This window comes from Chiloscyllium punctatum, chromosome 8, assembly GCF_047496795.1.
Source record: "Chiloscyllium punctatum isolate Juve2018m chromosome 8, sChiPun1.3, whole genome shotgun sequence".
Classification (NCBI taxonomy): Eukaryota; Metazoa; Chordata; class Chondrichthyes; order Orectolobiformes; family Hemiscylliidae; genus Chiloscyllium; species Chiloscyllium punctatum.
Genome location: NC_092746.1, coordinates 72532915 through 72548749, shown reverse-complemented (window position 1 = coordinate 72548749; position 15835 = coordinate 72532915). Strand labels below are relative to the sequence as shown.

At 36.5% G+C, this 15835-nt stretch overlaps 1 protein-coding gene across 6 annotated transcripts in view; it reads left to right on the top strand.

Moving 5' to 3' along the window:
- Positions 1–15835, top strand: part of akap9 (A kinase (PRKA) anchor protein 9) — a 249318-nt gene that overhangs the window by 223197 nt on the left and 10286 nt on the right. For 5 of the 6 annotated variants that reach the window (XM_072575788.1, XM_072575787.1, XM_072575790.1 and 2 more), the window contains 5 exons: positions 4878–5134; positions 6357–6468; positions 12409–12585; positions 13843–14046; positions 14300–14532. In XM_072575788.1, coding sequence (XP_072431889.1) covers positions 4878–5134; positions 6357–6468; positions 12409–12585; positions 13843–14046; positions 14300–14532 — 983 coding nt within the window. The remainder of the gene's footprint in view (positions 1–4877; positions 5135–6356; positions 6469–12408; positions 12586–13842; positions 14047–14299; positions 14533–15835) is intronic. The other variant, XM_072575786.1, reaches the window with a different exon arrangement.

The following is a 15835-nucleotide window of genomic DNA, read 5'->3' as shown; positions in this document are numbered from 1 at the left end:
ACGTTAGAATTGTAAATGGATAGCCAGTTATGTACCCAAAAAGTTGTAGCTCCACTAAATCTGATTTGGAACATAAGTGGAGAGATTATGAGTATGGTATCGAATCTAAATTTGACTTTTATTCTTTTCTAATGCATTCACTTGTGCCACATTACAATGACAAAATCAAATATTGGGTTGCAATCATAATCATGACGCTTTCTTTCTTGAGCAATTACCCTCAAAAGTAATGTAATCATTCTGAGAGTTTCACTTTTTCGCACAAATGAGGAACATTTGCCTTGAAACTTGGCTGATCTAGGCTTTTCCAGCAACACATTTTTAAGCTCTGATCTCCAGCATCTGCAGTCCTCACTTTCTCCCTGTCATCTTGATCTAGGCTAGTCCAGGAGAAATAAAATCTATCTATTTTGTACATTTCAAAATAACATGAAATTTAGCAGCATAAAACAGATCAAGAGAGAAACAAAGTTAACATTTGGTTCAAATATGACTTATTCAGTCATATTCAAATTGACTAATTAACCCTGTTTTTCATTACACAGATGCTGCCAATACTGCTGAGTATTTTCTAGCTCTTTGCGTTTATTTTAAGTCTGCAGTATTTTATTTTTCATAAAATAAACTAACCAGAGCTAAATTTATGCTAAATTCTAATAGTTTAGCCAACAAGATCTTGTTAACAAAATTTACGTAAGCTTTTGATCAGTTGTCCACAAATGAAAAAAGGTAGTCAATAATCATATGCCAAATCCCTCATTTTGCATTCTAGTTTTTAGTCAAGCTCAGGCAGGTCTGGCAGTTTTTAGTCAAGCTCAGGCAGGTCTGGCAGCATCTGTAGACAGAAACTCTCAGTAAATGTTTCAAGTCCAGTGGCCCTTCATTAGAACTGGACTCATCCCGACTTGAAGCGTCTCTTCACGGCTGCTACTGAACCTGCTGAGTTTCTCCAGCATATTGTGCTTGTATTTCAGAATTCCAGCATCCACAGTTCTTTATTTTCATACCAGTTTCTTTTGTAGCGTGCAGCTGAGTGCTAGAGCAGTTCAACAGGTTTCACAAGTTTTTCCAAGTGTACTCCCAGTCTATTAATATAACCTGCAGTTTGCTTTTCTCATGCTTAAAGGAAATACAGTAGAACCTCAATTATCTGTACGAAACAGGCCGGGAGTATTTTGTTCAGACAATTGATCGTTCAGATAATCGATCTGATCGTAAGCAAGTGATAATTTATGAGTGCTGGTAATCTGAACATTTCTCTATCATCTAGCAATGCATGCCATAATGCAGTTTAACCAACAGCTGTTCTATCATAATTTGAGAGCCAGTTATCGAACATTTCTCGGTTATCCGGCAATACACTCTATAATGCTGTTTAACTGATAACTGCATGCTGAGTTGCCTAATGCCGTTTTTACAGGACGTTGAGATCTTATTTGGAAAATGTGAAATTCGGATAATTGATGTTTGGATAATCAAGGTTGTACTGTATTGTTGTTCACTTCAACATGAGTCACTTCTTAGAAAACTGTTTCTGCCATGTGGTATCAAACAAAAATATACTGTGGCACAGTTTTCTGTTTCTGTAATATGAAAGAGTAAACAAGGAAGGCCTCTTCATACCAACCTAATAAATTACAAAGCGACATAGGAATGTAGAGACTTGAATGTGACCACAATGATTTAGCTGACACATATCAAAATTCAGAAAAATACTGTACCACCAGTAGTTTGTTTTAAAGCCATTCTTTTTGTCGAATATCTATTTTCCTACACGCTTTACCAATGTTGCATTGCCTTTTTCATATGCTTTCCTTCCTCTGTGTTTTCAGAGTTTGAATCCTTGGTCACTGGCCCCACTCTGGTGTCTATTACTATGTCAAATAGTTTATTGGGTTGAATGTATCTCTGCTTTTTAAAATCATGAATAAGTGCCAAAACGTATATTCAACCAACTGAGAATCCCTAATTTCTGCTTAGTGATGTTACTTTAGAAGCAATGTAATAGTATTATGTTCTTAACGCATACAAATTTAACCATAAAGGTATCGTGTTTCAGTTTTATAAAAACTTTATAGTATAAAATATATCAAAGACTTTAATTTCAGCAACACCATTTCAAACAAATTTCAGTCTTTTATATTATAAAAAAGACTGAAATTTGTTTGAAATGTTGTTGCTGAAATTAAAGTCTTTGATATATTTTCAAAACATATTAAATAAGTGTTTAGCACATGGGAGGTCAACATTGAATTAAAAACTGGGTTATTCAGTTATATACATATGTGCCAATGACCACACTGTCTTTAATATGGTATATGGTACTCAAAATTCAATACAATTTATTTTGTTTTCCATTTATCCACAAATCTAACTTAACCACTAGTTTTGCATTCTAAGAGGGATGCAGTGAAGTCATGGTTGAAGTGTAGCTTAACTCCGTGTACCTGCTTTTGGCGCATATCCTGTAATACATTTGTTGAATAAAAATTGATCAATCTCAAATTTAAATTAACAACCTATCCAGCATCAACTGCCATTTGTGAAATAGAGTTTCGAACATCTATTGCTTTTTGTGTGCAAAATATCTCTCCTGAAAGCACTTCCAGCATTTATCTAACATTTGAGAGATCACAACAGCTACAATGCATCGACATGCATCACACGATAGTTTAATCTTTTTGGACACCACAATACATAAGCACTTCCCACCTTTGTGTTTATTTTAATGCAGCTTGAGTGCTTTGTCATACTCCTTTATCAAAAACTATGGAACACTCTTTTTCAAAAAGTTTGTTTAATGGATGCAAAAAGGTGGCCAAATTTGGTATGAATTTCTTGAAATAATTCACTACTCCCAAAAATAGTTCTAATGGAGTATAGAGGGTGTGGAGCATTTCTTAGTGCTTTGAACCATTCTCCGAATAGGGTGTTACCTATCTTTGGCTACTATGAGATCCAACTACACTATAGAATTTTGAAACATTTCCCTTTAACTGCTTTCACTTGACCTTCATGCTTTTCTAAATATTTGTATACCTTTTGCAGCTTCTCATCATGGGTCTGCCTGTTTGGATCTCAAGCAAATCTGTCATTCAAGTAACATAATCCCTGAATTCCTTGCAACATTTAGTTCACCGACTCAGAAACACTGAATGGAAACTGAAGTAGACCTATGTGACTGTTAATTATGAAATATGACATTAACTCATTGTCAATTTTATTTGTGGAAAGGGAAATATCAGATCTAACTTTGAAGAAACCTGGTCTCTGAACAACACAATGAACAGATTTTTGACATTTGGCAAATTATTGTGAGTTACTTTATAATCTCCACATTGTATCAAACAGCCATTTGCCTTTGGCCTGACCATTATGGGTGCAGTCCAAGTACCCTTTGTCCTTGAATCAGGTGATCAGTTCCATTGAAACAGCTGAGGATTCTTGACAATCATTCATCTTGCATTGTGTGTTTCATTTCTATGTGAACAATCATATTTGAGAGTAATTTCACTGTTTTTAATCAGTTCCTTCTGAGTGGGACTAGTTGTTGACACTTTGTTATGACAGTTGGTAATTTTGCCCATTGATCTTTGTAATTGACTATTATAGAAATTTTATATCCTCTACAATTCCTTAATTTTAGATATGATTTCTCAACTGATGCTAATTCATTTTTTGATAGCTATTCAGCGTTGTGCTGAAATTCCGTATAAAACTCCATTCAGTATTACTCTGATGATAATTGGACTACGAACTTGCATTTAACGTTTTGTGCTTTTTATTGAAAAGATCGCATTAGCAGTCAATGAGCTGCTACTATTTGTCAATGTTCACTTGTATCATGTCCTTCTTGTCAGTATTTTGTCCAACCTCTGACATGCCTCTGATATGACAATCAAATCAAATCAAATCAAATCAATGCCTGGCAAGATGGCCCTTTTTGCAACTGTAGCATTCTGACTGCAGAAATGGACAATTCACAGCCCCACAAAGGTATAACATGGTGACAAGACTATATAATTGCCTTGATTGGGACTTTTGGCATAATCTAATGAAGCTTATTTACTTCAGTACTGACTGACAATTGACTATTCTTGTGTTGTATTCCACCATATCGGTGAAAACTGCTATTTGGCAAGGTCAGGAACTTAACACATCTGCCCTCACTTTTAAAATGCACACAACTCTGACCCATAACACTTTTTCTTGAAATTCTCTTTAATTTTCAAAGCCACAATAAACTCTGCAATGCCCTCACTGGGCAATTGATCCCTTGTTCCAAACTGATAACTTGCAGCAATCTCCAGTGACTTGGAACTTATAATGCTGCTCAAGCTGGTCCAAAATGTCTGACAGTGACATGTCTTTTCAGTTAGCTGGGGCAAGCAAATCTTTGAATTTTCCATACTTGTTACCCCACAGTTTGATTATCAGGGCTATCCAGGATATTATTAGCAGTGAAAGACCTCTTCAGCCACCGTTCATATGCACCAAAAAATTCATGATCATATTCTATTAATACCTGTTAATGCAACTATATTTGAAAGGCAACCTATCCATGTGTACCAACAGCTTTTCCACCAGGACCAGATTTTGAAATCTATTTCTCAGAAAAATGAAACTTAAATTCCTCTCTTGGCTTGCTCTTGGAAGATTAACCAATTTTTTTAAGCTAGGGATGTACTCATTCTTAACTTGTTGCCAAAGGTGATATCTTTTTGAGATCGATCAACAGAATGTGTAGTATGTGGTTGATGAACACCAAACTAAAACACACATTATTCTGGTATATACGTAAATATAAATGGTCATGAGAGTGGACTGTTAGTTTATTTTTCATACACATTGTTAAACTGATTTTTGTTTCCCTGCAGTTGCAGAATACTTGCAACATTGGGCTTTCAACTGATAGAACAAGAAACTGGATTATGCACCAAAAGTTGGCAGCAACAGAGAATGGAAAGGATGCCTCAGTTTATAGCGAGCAATGGTATACTGAATCAGTGAATGGTACTGAAATTGATGGAGGAGGCAGCGCATCTGGAGAAAATATTAACATGGAACGCATCAGACAGAAGATGCAGCTGATTATTTCCAAACTTAGAATGTTGGCCAACAAAGTTATTACTAGGTATAAAGAGTGTTGAAATGAATAATGGGGATTCAAAAATGTTAATGTATTGTGACTGAAACTCCTCCATACATGAATATTGTCTTTTGTATGTCATTAGGTTGGATGTCTGCATCTCACCATCGAGAGCTAGGAACTTAATTCCTTTATTTAAATAGGTTTGCACCTGGGCAGTTGGAAATTTGATTTAAATTTAAGACTGGCCTGAGGTTTTCCATGACTCTGCATCTATTGGAGAGAGGAGCAGCTGGATAAATTTATTTGCTTTTTATATCACTACTTGTGAGCATGAACACTTCTCAAACCAAATTCCTGAACCTCCAGCTGGCATGAACAGTACACTCTCCTTCCCAGTCTTTGCTCTCTTCCATGTAGAGATGGAGCCCTTTCCCCTGCACTAGTCATCATTATTTCTATCTCTCCTACTTGTTATATTACAGTTCTTTCAGTCATGGCTGACATGTGCTACCCTCTGCTATTCAGTCTCTGTGCCAGAAAATAGCCAATGTCTATCTCTTTGGCTAATAGACAGGCAACAGAATGTCAGAAAATTAGTGAGGTTCCCCTGTTACATTCTGCAGTTGTGATTTCTTTATCTTCTCATCTGTACTCAACAAACCTCTAATCATGCTCTCAGTTCCCTCCCTGTAAACATTTATGCAAAATAATCAAAGCTCACATGGGTCAGCTTTATTTGCTACAGGGAAACGTTCACTCTGAAAGTGACAAGGGGCCATTTTCTTTTTAATTTGTGGGATGAGGGTACTGTTGGCTAAGCCCACATTTATTGCCCATGCTTATTTTCAATGTTCAGTTTTCTTTGGCACTTGTCATTGGAAGAAACAATTTTTAAAAGATTGGAAATTATTCTTGTATTTCTGTGCAGCTGATGAATATATATTTTCTTTAGTTTAGTTGTATTTCATACTAGTGCAGTTATTTAACATTAGAATTAAAGTCTTTAAAGTTTTTTAAAAACATTCATCCTCTTCCCTCCTGAATAGAAATGTCACTTGACATTGGAGACATTTCTGTCATCTTAGTGGCAAGCCCTAAAGAGAATATGTTCAATGTTTAGTGTGATATTTGTCTGATACTAGAAAACAAACTCACTTAACAAAACAATTGAAATGTTAGCATTGCTTGATTTTAGTATTTATGTCAACTTTACTTATTTTACAATTTTGAGTATCTTTAGCTGAAATTCATTATTCATTTAAAGTAGAATGCAGCACAGCAGTGAAACCACAGATGATGAAGACCTGATCTGGTTACAGAATAACATTCAGGACATTGCATTGCAGTTGCAGCAGTTGCAAATTCCTGTTCCAGAGGTGAGGTTAAATTACACTAAAGATCTGGTATTGTTTTCTGTGTTCAACCCTGCGGTGTCTCAGTTATCTTTCTACTGCTGGGATTAGGAGCTAAGCAACAAAATGGAGCTTTTAACATCTGCTAAAAACAAAAGCAGCTGAAATATTATCCTTTTCAATCAACCCTGCCTGGATAAATTAAGATTTGACTGCTGAGCTTTGGGTGGCAGAACTTTTTTAATAAAAGGATTGTCTTAACATATAGCCAGGTATACCTCTGTCCTTGAATATTATCCCTTATTTCCTCATAAACACCAATTGTAGTTCAGTTCCTTCCCCACAAGAAGCAGATAAACAAATATTGCATTAATTCAAAGTACAATAGACTTTTTTAAAATGCAGGAAGTTACTTTATGTTTAGTTATTCCCTGGAGATCCAAGATTTCTACAAGTCCTTAAGCTGTGATTTTAAGCTTTTATGTTAAATTTTGGATATGATCAATGCAATGTTTTCTGGGTCCAACATTGCAGAGTCCTTGACGGTCTTCCACTCAATAAGACATCTATTTAGAATACAGCTGCACTCTGTGTTGCTGGTCTGGTCCAGTAAGGTCCCATTAGCTCATTTGTCTATGTAAATAGCATAACCACTTTTTAGTGCCATGGTTTACAATATGTAAAGTGCACCCATTAGTTTGGGCAGAAACTTGTGTTCTTATTAAAATAAATTATCTTTTGGGCACCATGGCTTAGGTAGAACACAGCATAAGAAATAGGAGTAGGCCATTCAGCCCCTTAATCTTGCTCTGTCATTCTATAACACCCTTGATATTTAAAAAATCTATCTACCTCTTTTTTAAATATTTCTGTGGTATAACCTTCACAACTGTATGGGATGCCAAATTCCACACATTCACTACCCAATGAGAGAAGACATTCCTTTGTATCTCAGTTTTAAGTAAATGTCCCCTTATTCTGTAACCATGTCCCCTAGTTCAAGATTCCTTCATTAATAGAAAAATCTTCTCAATATCTACCCTGTTAAGTCCCTCAGAATCTTGTATGTTTCAATAAGATCACTCCTTATTCTTCTATAATTAATAAAGACAGTTCTCAATCAGTCAACCACTTCATCCCAGAAATCAGCCCTAGTGAATCTTTTTTGAACTACCTCCAATGTCAAAATATATTTTCTTAAATATGGGAACCAAAATTGAACACAATATTCCACAATATCAGCTAGACCCTCTGCAGTTGTAACGAGCTTTCCCTAGTTTTAAACTCCAACTTGTTAGCAATGAAGGCCAAAGTTTTATTTGTTGCCTTAATTACCAGCTACACATGTATGCTAAAGTTGTGTTTGATGCACAAGATCTGCATTTTTTTTTCAAATGTCACTCCATTTAACTAATAGCCTGCCTTTGATTCTTCCCAACAAAGTACATGATCTCTCAGTTCCTAAATTAAACTCTATCTGCCTAGATTTTACCCAGTCACTCACCCAACCTAGATTATCAATGTCCTCTTCACAACATGCTCTCTCATCTATTTTGTGTCATCAGCAAATTTAGATATATTGCACTCTGCCCAATCATACAGTCAGAGTCATAGAGATGTACAGCACGGAAACAGACCCTGCAGTCCAACTCATCCATGCCGAACAGATATCCTAAATTAATCTAGTTCCATTTGCCAGCATTTGGCCCCTATCTTTCTAAATCTTTCCTATTCATATACACCTCCAGATGCTTTTTAAATGTTGTTATTGTACCAGCCTCCACCACTTTCCCCAGCAGTTTGTTCCATACATACACCACCCTCCGCGTGAAAAAGTTGCCCCTTAGTTCCTTTAGTTCTCCAAGTCATTAATATAGATAATAAATCATTGAGGTCATGAGACTGCTTGTGGCAATCAATTAGTTACATCATTCCAGCCTGTAAATATACCTTTAATTGCAGCTCTTCTGTGTGTTAGCCAAACCTCAGTCCATGCTAATAATTAACCCCAATATCTTGAGTTCCTGCCTTGTGAAATAATATTTTATATGGCACCTAATCGAGTGTTTTCTGGAAATCTAAGTACTACATCTGTTAGCACCCTTTTGTCAACTCTGCTTGTTATAACCTCAAGAAATTGAAGCAAGTTTGTGGAACATAATTTTTCTTTCACAAAACCCATGTTGACTTTGTTTGATTTCATTAGCTTTTCTAAATGTCCTGCTATGTCTTTAATTATGTCTTCCTGCTTTCATTTCCCTCCTTTCTTGATCAGGAATGTGACATTTGCAGTTTTGCAATCTACAAATATCCTCCCAGAATTCAGTGAGTTCTGCAATATTTCGCCTAATGCTTCCACTTTGTTTAAAATCTTTGGAAGCAGGCCACCATGTCCTTGTGACTTGTCAGCCTTCTGTCCAATTAGTTTGTCAGATAAATTGTCACTTATGATAGAAACTGTTAGAAACCCTCTCCTCCCATTTAGCAGCTTGTTTATCTGTTATCTTTGGCAAGTTTATAGTGTTGTCCACCATGATGATCAATATAAAATATTGGTTTAAATTATCTGTTATCTCCTGGTTTCCCATTATCAAATGCCCCATTGCATCCTTCAAGGCTCCTACGCTCACTTTAGTCACTTTCTTTTTATATTCCCTAGAACTCTTGCTGTCGGTCATTATATTTAGAATATAAAAATGTAAGGAGTAGAAGCAACAGTAGACTATTCAGCAGCTTGAGCCTGCTCTGCCATTCAATATGCTCATGGCTTATATCATCTCCGGTTCAATTTGACATTACTGCCTGCTCTTCATAACCCTTCAATCCATTACTAATTAAAAATCTTGTCTATCTGCTCCTTAAATTCAGTCACTGTCCCAGCATTCACTGCACTCTGGGATTATGAATTGCACAGATTCATGAGCATTTGGGAGAAGTCATTTCTCCTCATCGCTGTTTTAAATTTGCTATTCCTTATCTTAATCTAGAACAAAAGGTTATAGCTTTATGTCATAAGAGGAAACATCCTCTTAATGTTTACTATTACTTTCCGAATCAATCTTCTCCCTTTTTATTAGGTTTCAAGTCATTGCTGCTGGTTCCCTTTATTAAAAGAAATCCTCTGGCCTATCACTTGTGCCACTTTGTATGCCTTAGTTTTTGATTGGATGTTCTCTTTGACAGCCTTCATTAACCATGGGTAGTTCATTCTTCTCATCTAATCTTTTTTGACCAGAATAAAGTTTTGCTGAGCAGAATTGAAAATTTGCTTAACTACTGCTACTGCTCATCTGCTGGCCTTCCCCTTAGTCTATTTCCCAACTTCTTTAGGCAACTCTTGCTTCATTGTCTTTCTGTCTGTAATTGCCCTTACTTAAGTTGAAAGAGGGATGAGGTCTGAAGACAGAGTTTCAGGACCTAGGGAAAACGCAACCTCAAAGTAAAAATTCTGTATTGCTTTCAGTAATTATTCTCGTATTTGAGTTCAGAAGTGAGATGATTTACCTGATATGTGCATGGCTTGAGAGGTTAGTGTGAGGGAGGTGAAATGGAGCTTTAATTCTGAAGTATTGTAACCGCTGCTGATGAGATACAATCTACAAGCCGAATGAGTTACACCTTAACAAGATTGGGTAAAGTATCATTGCAGATGATAATCAGGAGGGTTTGAAATAACAGCCTCGGATTGGGATCCTAAGAATTGATTCAGAAGGGTGAGAAGAAAATTTGGAAATGAAAGGCAGAAGATTAGTAAACATGTTTGGAAGAGAAAGGAAGACTAAACTCTACAGGCAACATGGGAATTTGACAATGTTAAATGGTATACACTCAAGTGCAAGAAATGCAGGGAATAAGGCAAATGAATGGAGAGCAGATTTAAATCCTGGGAGTATGATTTCTTTAGTTATTATTGAAACTAAGACCATAAGGCTAACGTGTGTGTTGGGAGTGTGAGATATTAGAGAAAATTAACATTGTTAGAAATGAAGCATTATGGAGCTTAACTTCTTTTCAATGTGCGTACAACTCCGAATACCCTCGTGTATGCAGTCCCAAACAAAATCTTTTCGAGGCTAGGAAGCAAGAAGGAAACAACAGAAACTCAAACATAATTTTCCAGTTCTCTGACTATAGTGGTGGTGCCAAAGGCTGACAGCACAGCTAACATTATATCACTGTTTAATAGGGAGAGAGGGATAATTAATGGGTAATTAGGAATAACTCTGTGGAAATGTTATTGAAGAAAATTCTGAGGAATGGGAGAAATCTTCATTTAGGGAAACATGGATTAAACAAAGACAGCATGGATTTGTTAAGCAAGATCAATGTTTGATCGATGAGATTTTTTTAATGAAGTTAACAAGGAAACTTGATGAATTGAGCATTTAGAGTCATAGAGATGTTCAGCACGGAAACAGACCCTTCAGTCCAACTCGTCCATGCTGACCAGATATCCCAACCCAATCGCCTGCCAGCACCCGGCCCATATCCCTCCAAATCTTTCCTATTCATATACCCATCCAGATGCCTTTTAAATATTGCAATTGTACTAGCTTCCACCACTTCCTCTGGCAGCTCATTCCATTTATGTATCACCCTCTGTGTGAAAGAGTTGCCCCTTAGTTCTCTTTTATATCTTTCCCCTCTCACTCTAAACCTATGCCCTCTACTTCTGGACTCCACACCCAGGCTTTGTCTATTTATCCTATCCATGCCCCTCATAATTTTGTAAACCTCTATAAGGTCACCCCTCAGCCTCTGATGCTCCAGGCAACACAGCCCCAGCCTGTTCAGCCTCTCCCTTTCGCTCAAATCTTCCAACCCTGGCAACATCCTTGTAAATCTTTTCTAAACCTTTTCATGTTTCACAACATCCTTCCGATAGGAAGGAGACCATAATTGCATGCAATATTCCAAAAGTGGCCTAACCAATATCCATACAGCTGCAACATGACCTCCCAACTCCTGTACTCAATACTCTGACCAAAAAAGGAAAGCCTTCTTCATTATCCTATCTACCTGCAACTCTATTTTCAAGGAGCTATTAACCTGCACTCCAAAATCTCTTTGTTCAGCAACACTCCCTAGGACCTTACAATTAAGTATATAAGTCATGCTCTAATTTGCTTTTCCAATATGCAGCACCTCGCATATATCTAAATTAAACTCCATCTGCCGCTCCTCAGCCCATTGGCCCATCTGATCAAGATTCCGTTGTACTCTGAGGTAACCTCCTTTGCTGTCCACGATACTCCCAATTTTCATGTCATCTGCAAATGTACTAGTTTGTATCAATTTCCTAAAACTTTTGACAATATCCTACATGACAGACTTGTACTAGAAGTAAATTAGCAAGTTGGATCCAAAAATTTGTTGAGAAGCTGAAAGCTGAGGGTATTAGGATATGAAGCTTCAGTTCAGTTGGAAAGGAAAGTTAAAGAAGGCATGTATTTATTTCGCATCTTTCATCGAACTTAAGGATGTCTGAAAGCACTTTATAGCCAATGAAGTATTATTAAAGTGTAGGTGTAGTGTAAGAAAGTTAACTCTGTCGATTACATCTGTATGGAAATAGAATGAGAATTTTGTGGTTTTGCACCATGTCCCATGAGTGAGCATCCCCTCTGAATGTTAGAATGTTCCATTGGTTGATATTGCATGAAATAAAAGCATAAATAGGTCAGAATTTTAGAGCACTGAGTTTCCCTGGCACCTGTCATTTACCTTAATGGTGCAGAATTAAGCAAGTATCGTCAGCATTGTGGAAGATGGATTGATTTTAATGGATAATTTTGAAGTATATATCCCGTTTGCAACAATGTATCCTTTTTAACCTATGGAGACTCTGATTTTGTTTTCTTTTCATCTTTATTGTGTCTGCTGAAAACAAGATCTTTAACATTGAAAATATTTCTCATTAGTATCTTTTATTACAGCAAATATTCAATTATGATTTTCCAACAGAATCTCATTCCCTCTAGTGGATCAACTGGTGCTCTTACTGAGCGACTTTTGAAGCAAAATACCGACTTGACCAGCTTTGTCAGCAGACTCACAGAAGAAAAGAATGACCTGCACAATAGTCTACTGAAATTACAGGAAGAAGTTCGAAAATACCGTCAGCGAAATTCTAGTGATCAGGTATGTTTTATTAATAAAAAGTAATCAAAGTAAATAAAACATACTGTTCAGTAAATATTACAATTGATAAAAGGTTTTATATTTGTGTATGTAAAATAAGAACTGAATTATCAATAAATTTCATTAAGGTTTTGTTTGTTCTAAATTTCAAGATTTGTTTGTCTGAAAGAAGCTTCCAGTATGAAGGTGTGTACAATATTTAGGAAATGCATTTGCTTTATTTAAATGAGCATGTAAAAGGAGTTCGAAATGTTAAGCAGTTGGATGAAAATGTGAAATCCTGATTTTAAATACATAGCAGAAGATGCAGTCTTTGGATAGCACGAAGCCAATTCCACTTCCCGTTGACAGCAGTCAAAATGAATAGGTTAGATACTTGAAGATCTCTGAAATAGACCACTTGGGGCTTCGAGCCACAATTTAGTAGATCACAGCTGATTATTTGTGGCCTCAACTTCAACATTCCTACCTGCACCTGATAATACCCTTTGATTCCCATGTTAGTCAAAAATGTGTTATTACTTGCCTTAAAATATTGAATGACCTTATCTCAACACCTCTCTGCAAGAGTTTCAAAGACACAATATTCTGAGAGAAAAAGACTCCTTAACTTTAATGCAGTGTCCCATAGTTCTTTTTCTTTTCCAAACCCACCCCCAATAAACACCTCCCCCCGCCAAATCCACTCAAAATGGCAAACAGCCTTGAAGTGACCAACCCGTCAATTTCCCACCAAGATCTCAATTTTGTTTAGATAAGATCACCTCTTAACTCCAATGAATATAGATCCAGCCTGTTCAACCTTTCATCCTAAGATAACCCTACCCATTCCGGTATCAGTTGAGTGGATCTTCTCTGACTGATCCTTGTGCATTTATATACTCTCTGAAATAAGGAGATCAAAGCTGCATAAAGTATACTCCAGATGTAGTCTCACTAATGTCCATTGCAAATGTAGCAATAAATAACTTTTACCTTTGTGATCACTTGCTGTCCCTGATGAGCAATGTTTTGTGATTTGTGTACTGTGACTCCTAGATCTCTCCCATCTCACTTCTGCAGTCTCTGTCAACTTACTCATATGTTGCTTTTCTGTTCATGCTTACGCGAAGTTCACATTTACCTTCTATCTGCCAAATCTGTGCCCACCCACTCAAAACATCTTCCAAGAAATATAAATGGGTTATGTCTGTGTCACAACTTGCCCTTTTTCTTCCTATGTTTATCTGTTGGTAAATCTGTTTTTCCATTTTCCAGTTATCAAGAAGGCCAGTGGATAATCAAGATTGTGTTGATGCCCTAATAAAATCAGAAAGAATAGTTTGGGCTAGAGAAAAATCTAACCTGCAGAAGGCCTTAAAGCTGGCAGAGGCAGAACTATCTAAAATGAAGGCCGAAGCCAGAAGTGAATCTTTGCACACACAGTTGCTTGGATCAATTTCTGAAACTGTTGCTGTAAAGGTAAGTTACTTGAAAGTGCATGTTGTTTTGATTATAGTTTATTATGTTTTAACTTGAATATAGCATTGCATAATGGACATATATCTCTGTTTCATTGTAGATTTGCATTTGCAATATATGTAAAGAGCCTCAATGTGAATTTGAAGATGTTAAAGATTGCCTTGTAAAAATAGATTAATGTGTAACTGGAAGGAAAAAAACTAGAAATAAGATTTGGCATTTGAACAGGAATTCTTCTTCTGAACTCTTGTAGAGAATTTATGTAAAGTATCTCCGGGCAGAAGGGTTCCGAAAAGCTCTTATTTATCAAAAGAAATATTTGCTACTCCTACTTGGTGGATTTCAAGAATGTGAGCAAGCAACGCTTTCATTTATAGCCCGAATGGGAGGTCATCCATCTTGTACTGATTTACAGACTATTACCCGTCGTTCCAGAGGTTTTACCAGATTCCGCTCAGTGGTTAGGGTTTCCGTAGCAATCTCAAGGTAAGCAATCGCAATTTTTTTCAAATGGCGTTACAGATTTAGGAATTTTATCTGAAACAGGTTCGATCAGTGTTAACTCAGTTTATCAAGGACAAGAGTGCAAGGCGCATTACTGCAGTCCTGTTTAAGAAATGTTGCCTAAAAAGACACTCTGAACATTGGTATGTAAGAGATGATTTAAAGGTGTCATTAAGGCCTTTGCTGTGTCTTAGAATCCCTTCACATTATGTAGTTTGCAGCTATTGTATAAATGGGTTAGTTATGCATCAGTTATAGCTTAAGAACTGGCATTAACAATGTAAAACAAATAGTTTAGGTGATGCAGATGTTATTTTTGTCTCTCATTGGGTATTATTTCTGTAAATGTTGTTGAAATAAAGCCGCCTCCAACCGTCATAAGGTACAAATCAACTAAGGTAGTTAGGTCATCTATGTATGTAATTTGTGAGATTCTTTCTGTCTGTGCCAAATATGAAAAATGTGCCATTTGCTGGAACTGAAAATCTTATCAACTGACTTGCAAATTCACATAAAAATCATATGTAATTTGCTGCTAATTGTTTGAATGCGTTATGATCAGTGACACTAATTGTGTATAAATTTGATCTGTTTATCTTTGCTGCGTAGGAAAGAAAACAAATTTCTAATTGGTTTCAAGGCTATTATGAAATTCAGATTTACTAATTAAATGTGTTCAGAGATAAATTCATGAGCAATGTACAGAGGTTACAAGCATATGGAGCATATTCATATGAATTAGGAGCAGGACTAAGGCATTTAGCTGCTCTAGCCTGCTCCTAATTAGATTGTGGCTGATCTGATTGTGCTTCAAATCCACGCACTTGCACATCCTCAAATCCTTTGACTCCCTTGTTAGTTAGGAATCCATCTACCCTGCCTTAAATATACTCAATGACTGCACTTTCACTGCTCACTGGGAAAGAGAATTGCAAAGATACTCAGCATTCTAAGAGAGAAAAAAAAATTTCCTATTTCAGTCTTAAATGTAAGACTCTTGACTTTTAAACCATTTCTACTCTATCTCCTACAATGGGAGACAACCTTTCAACAGCCACCCTGTCCAGTCCCTGCAAGATCTTGTATATTTCTATAAGATCACCCCTCATTATTTTAAACTCAACTGGATATAGGCCCAGTCTATCTAACTGTTCCTCATTAGATAATCTCTCTCTTACCGTCACAGGTATGAATCAAGTGAACTTGTTTTGAAATATACTCTGAACTAGTGAACCTGTTGGAAATCCAGACTAAAGTAGAAAATACTAATTTGCTGTGCCCACGC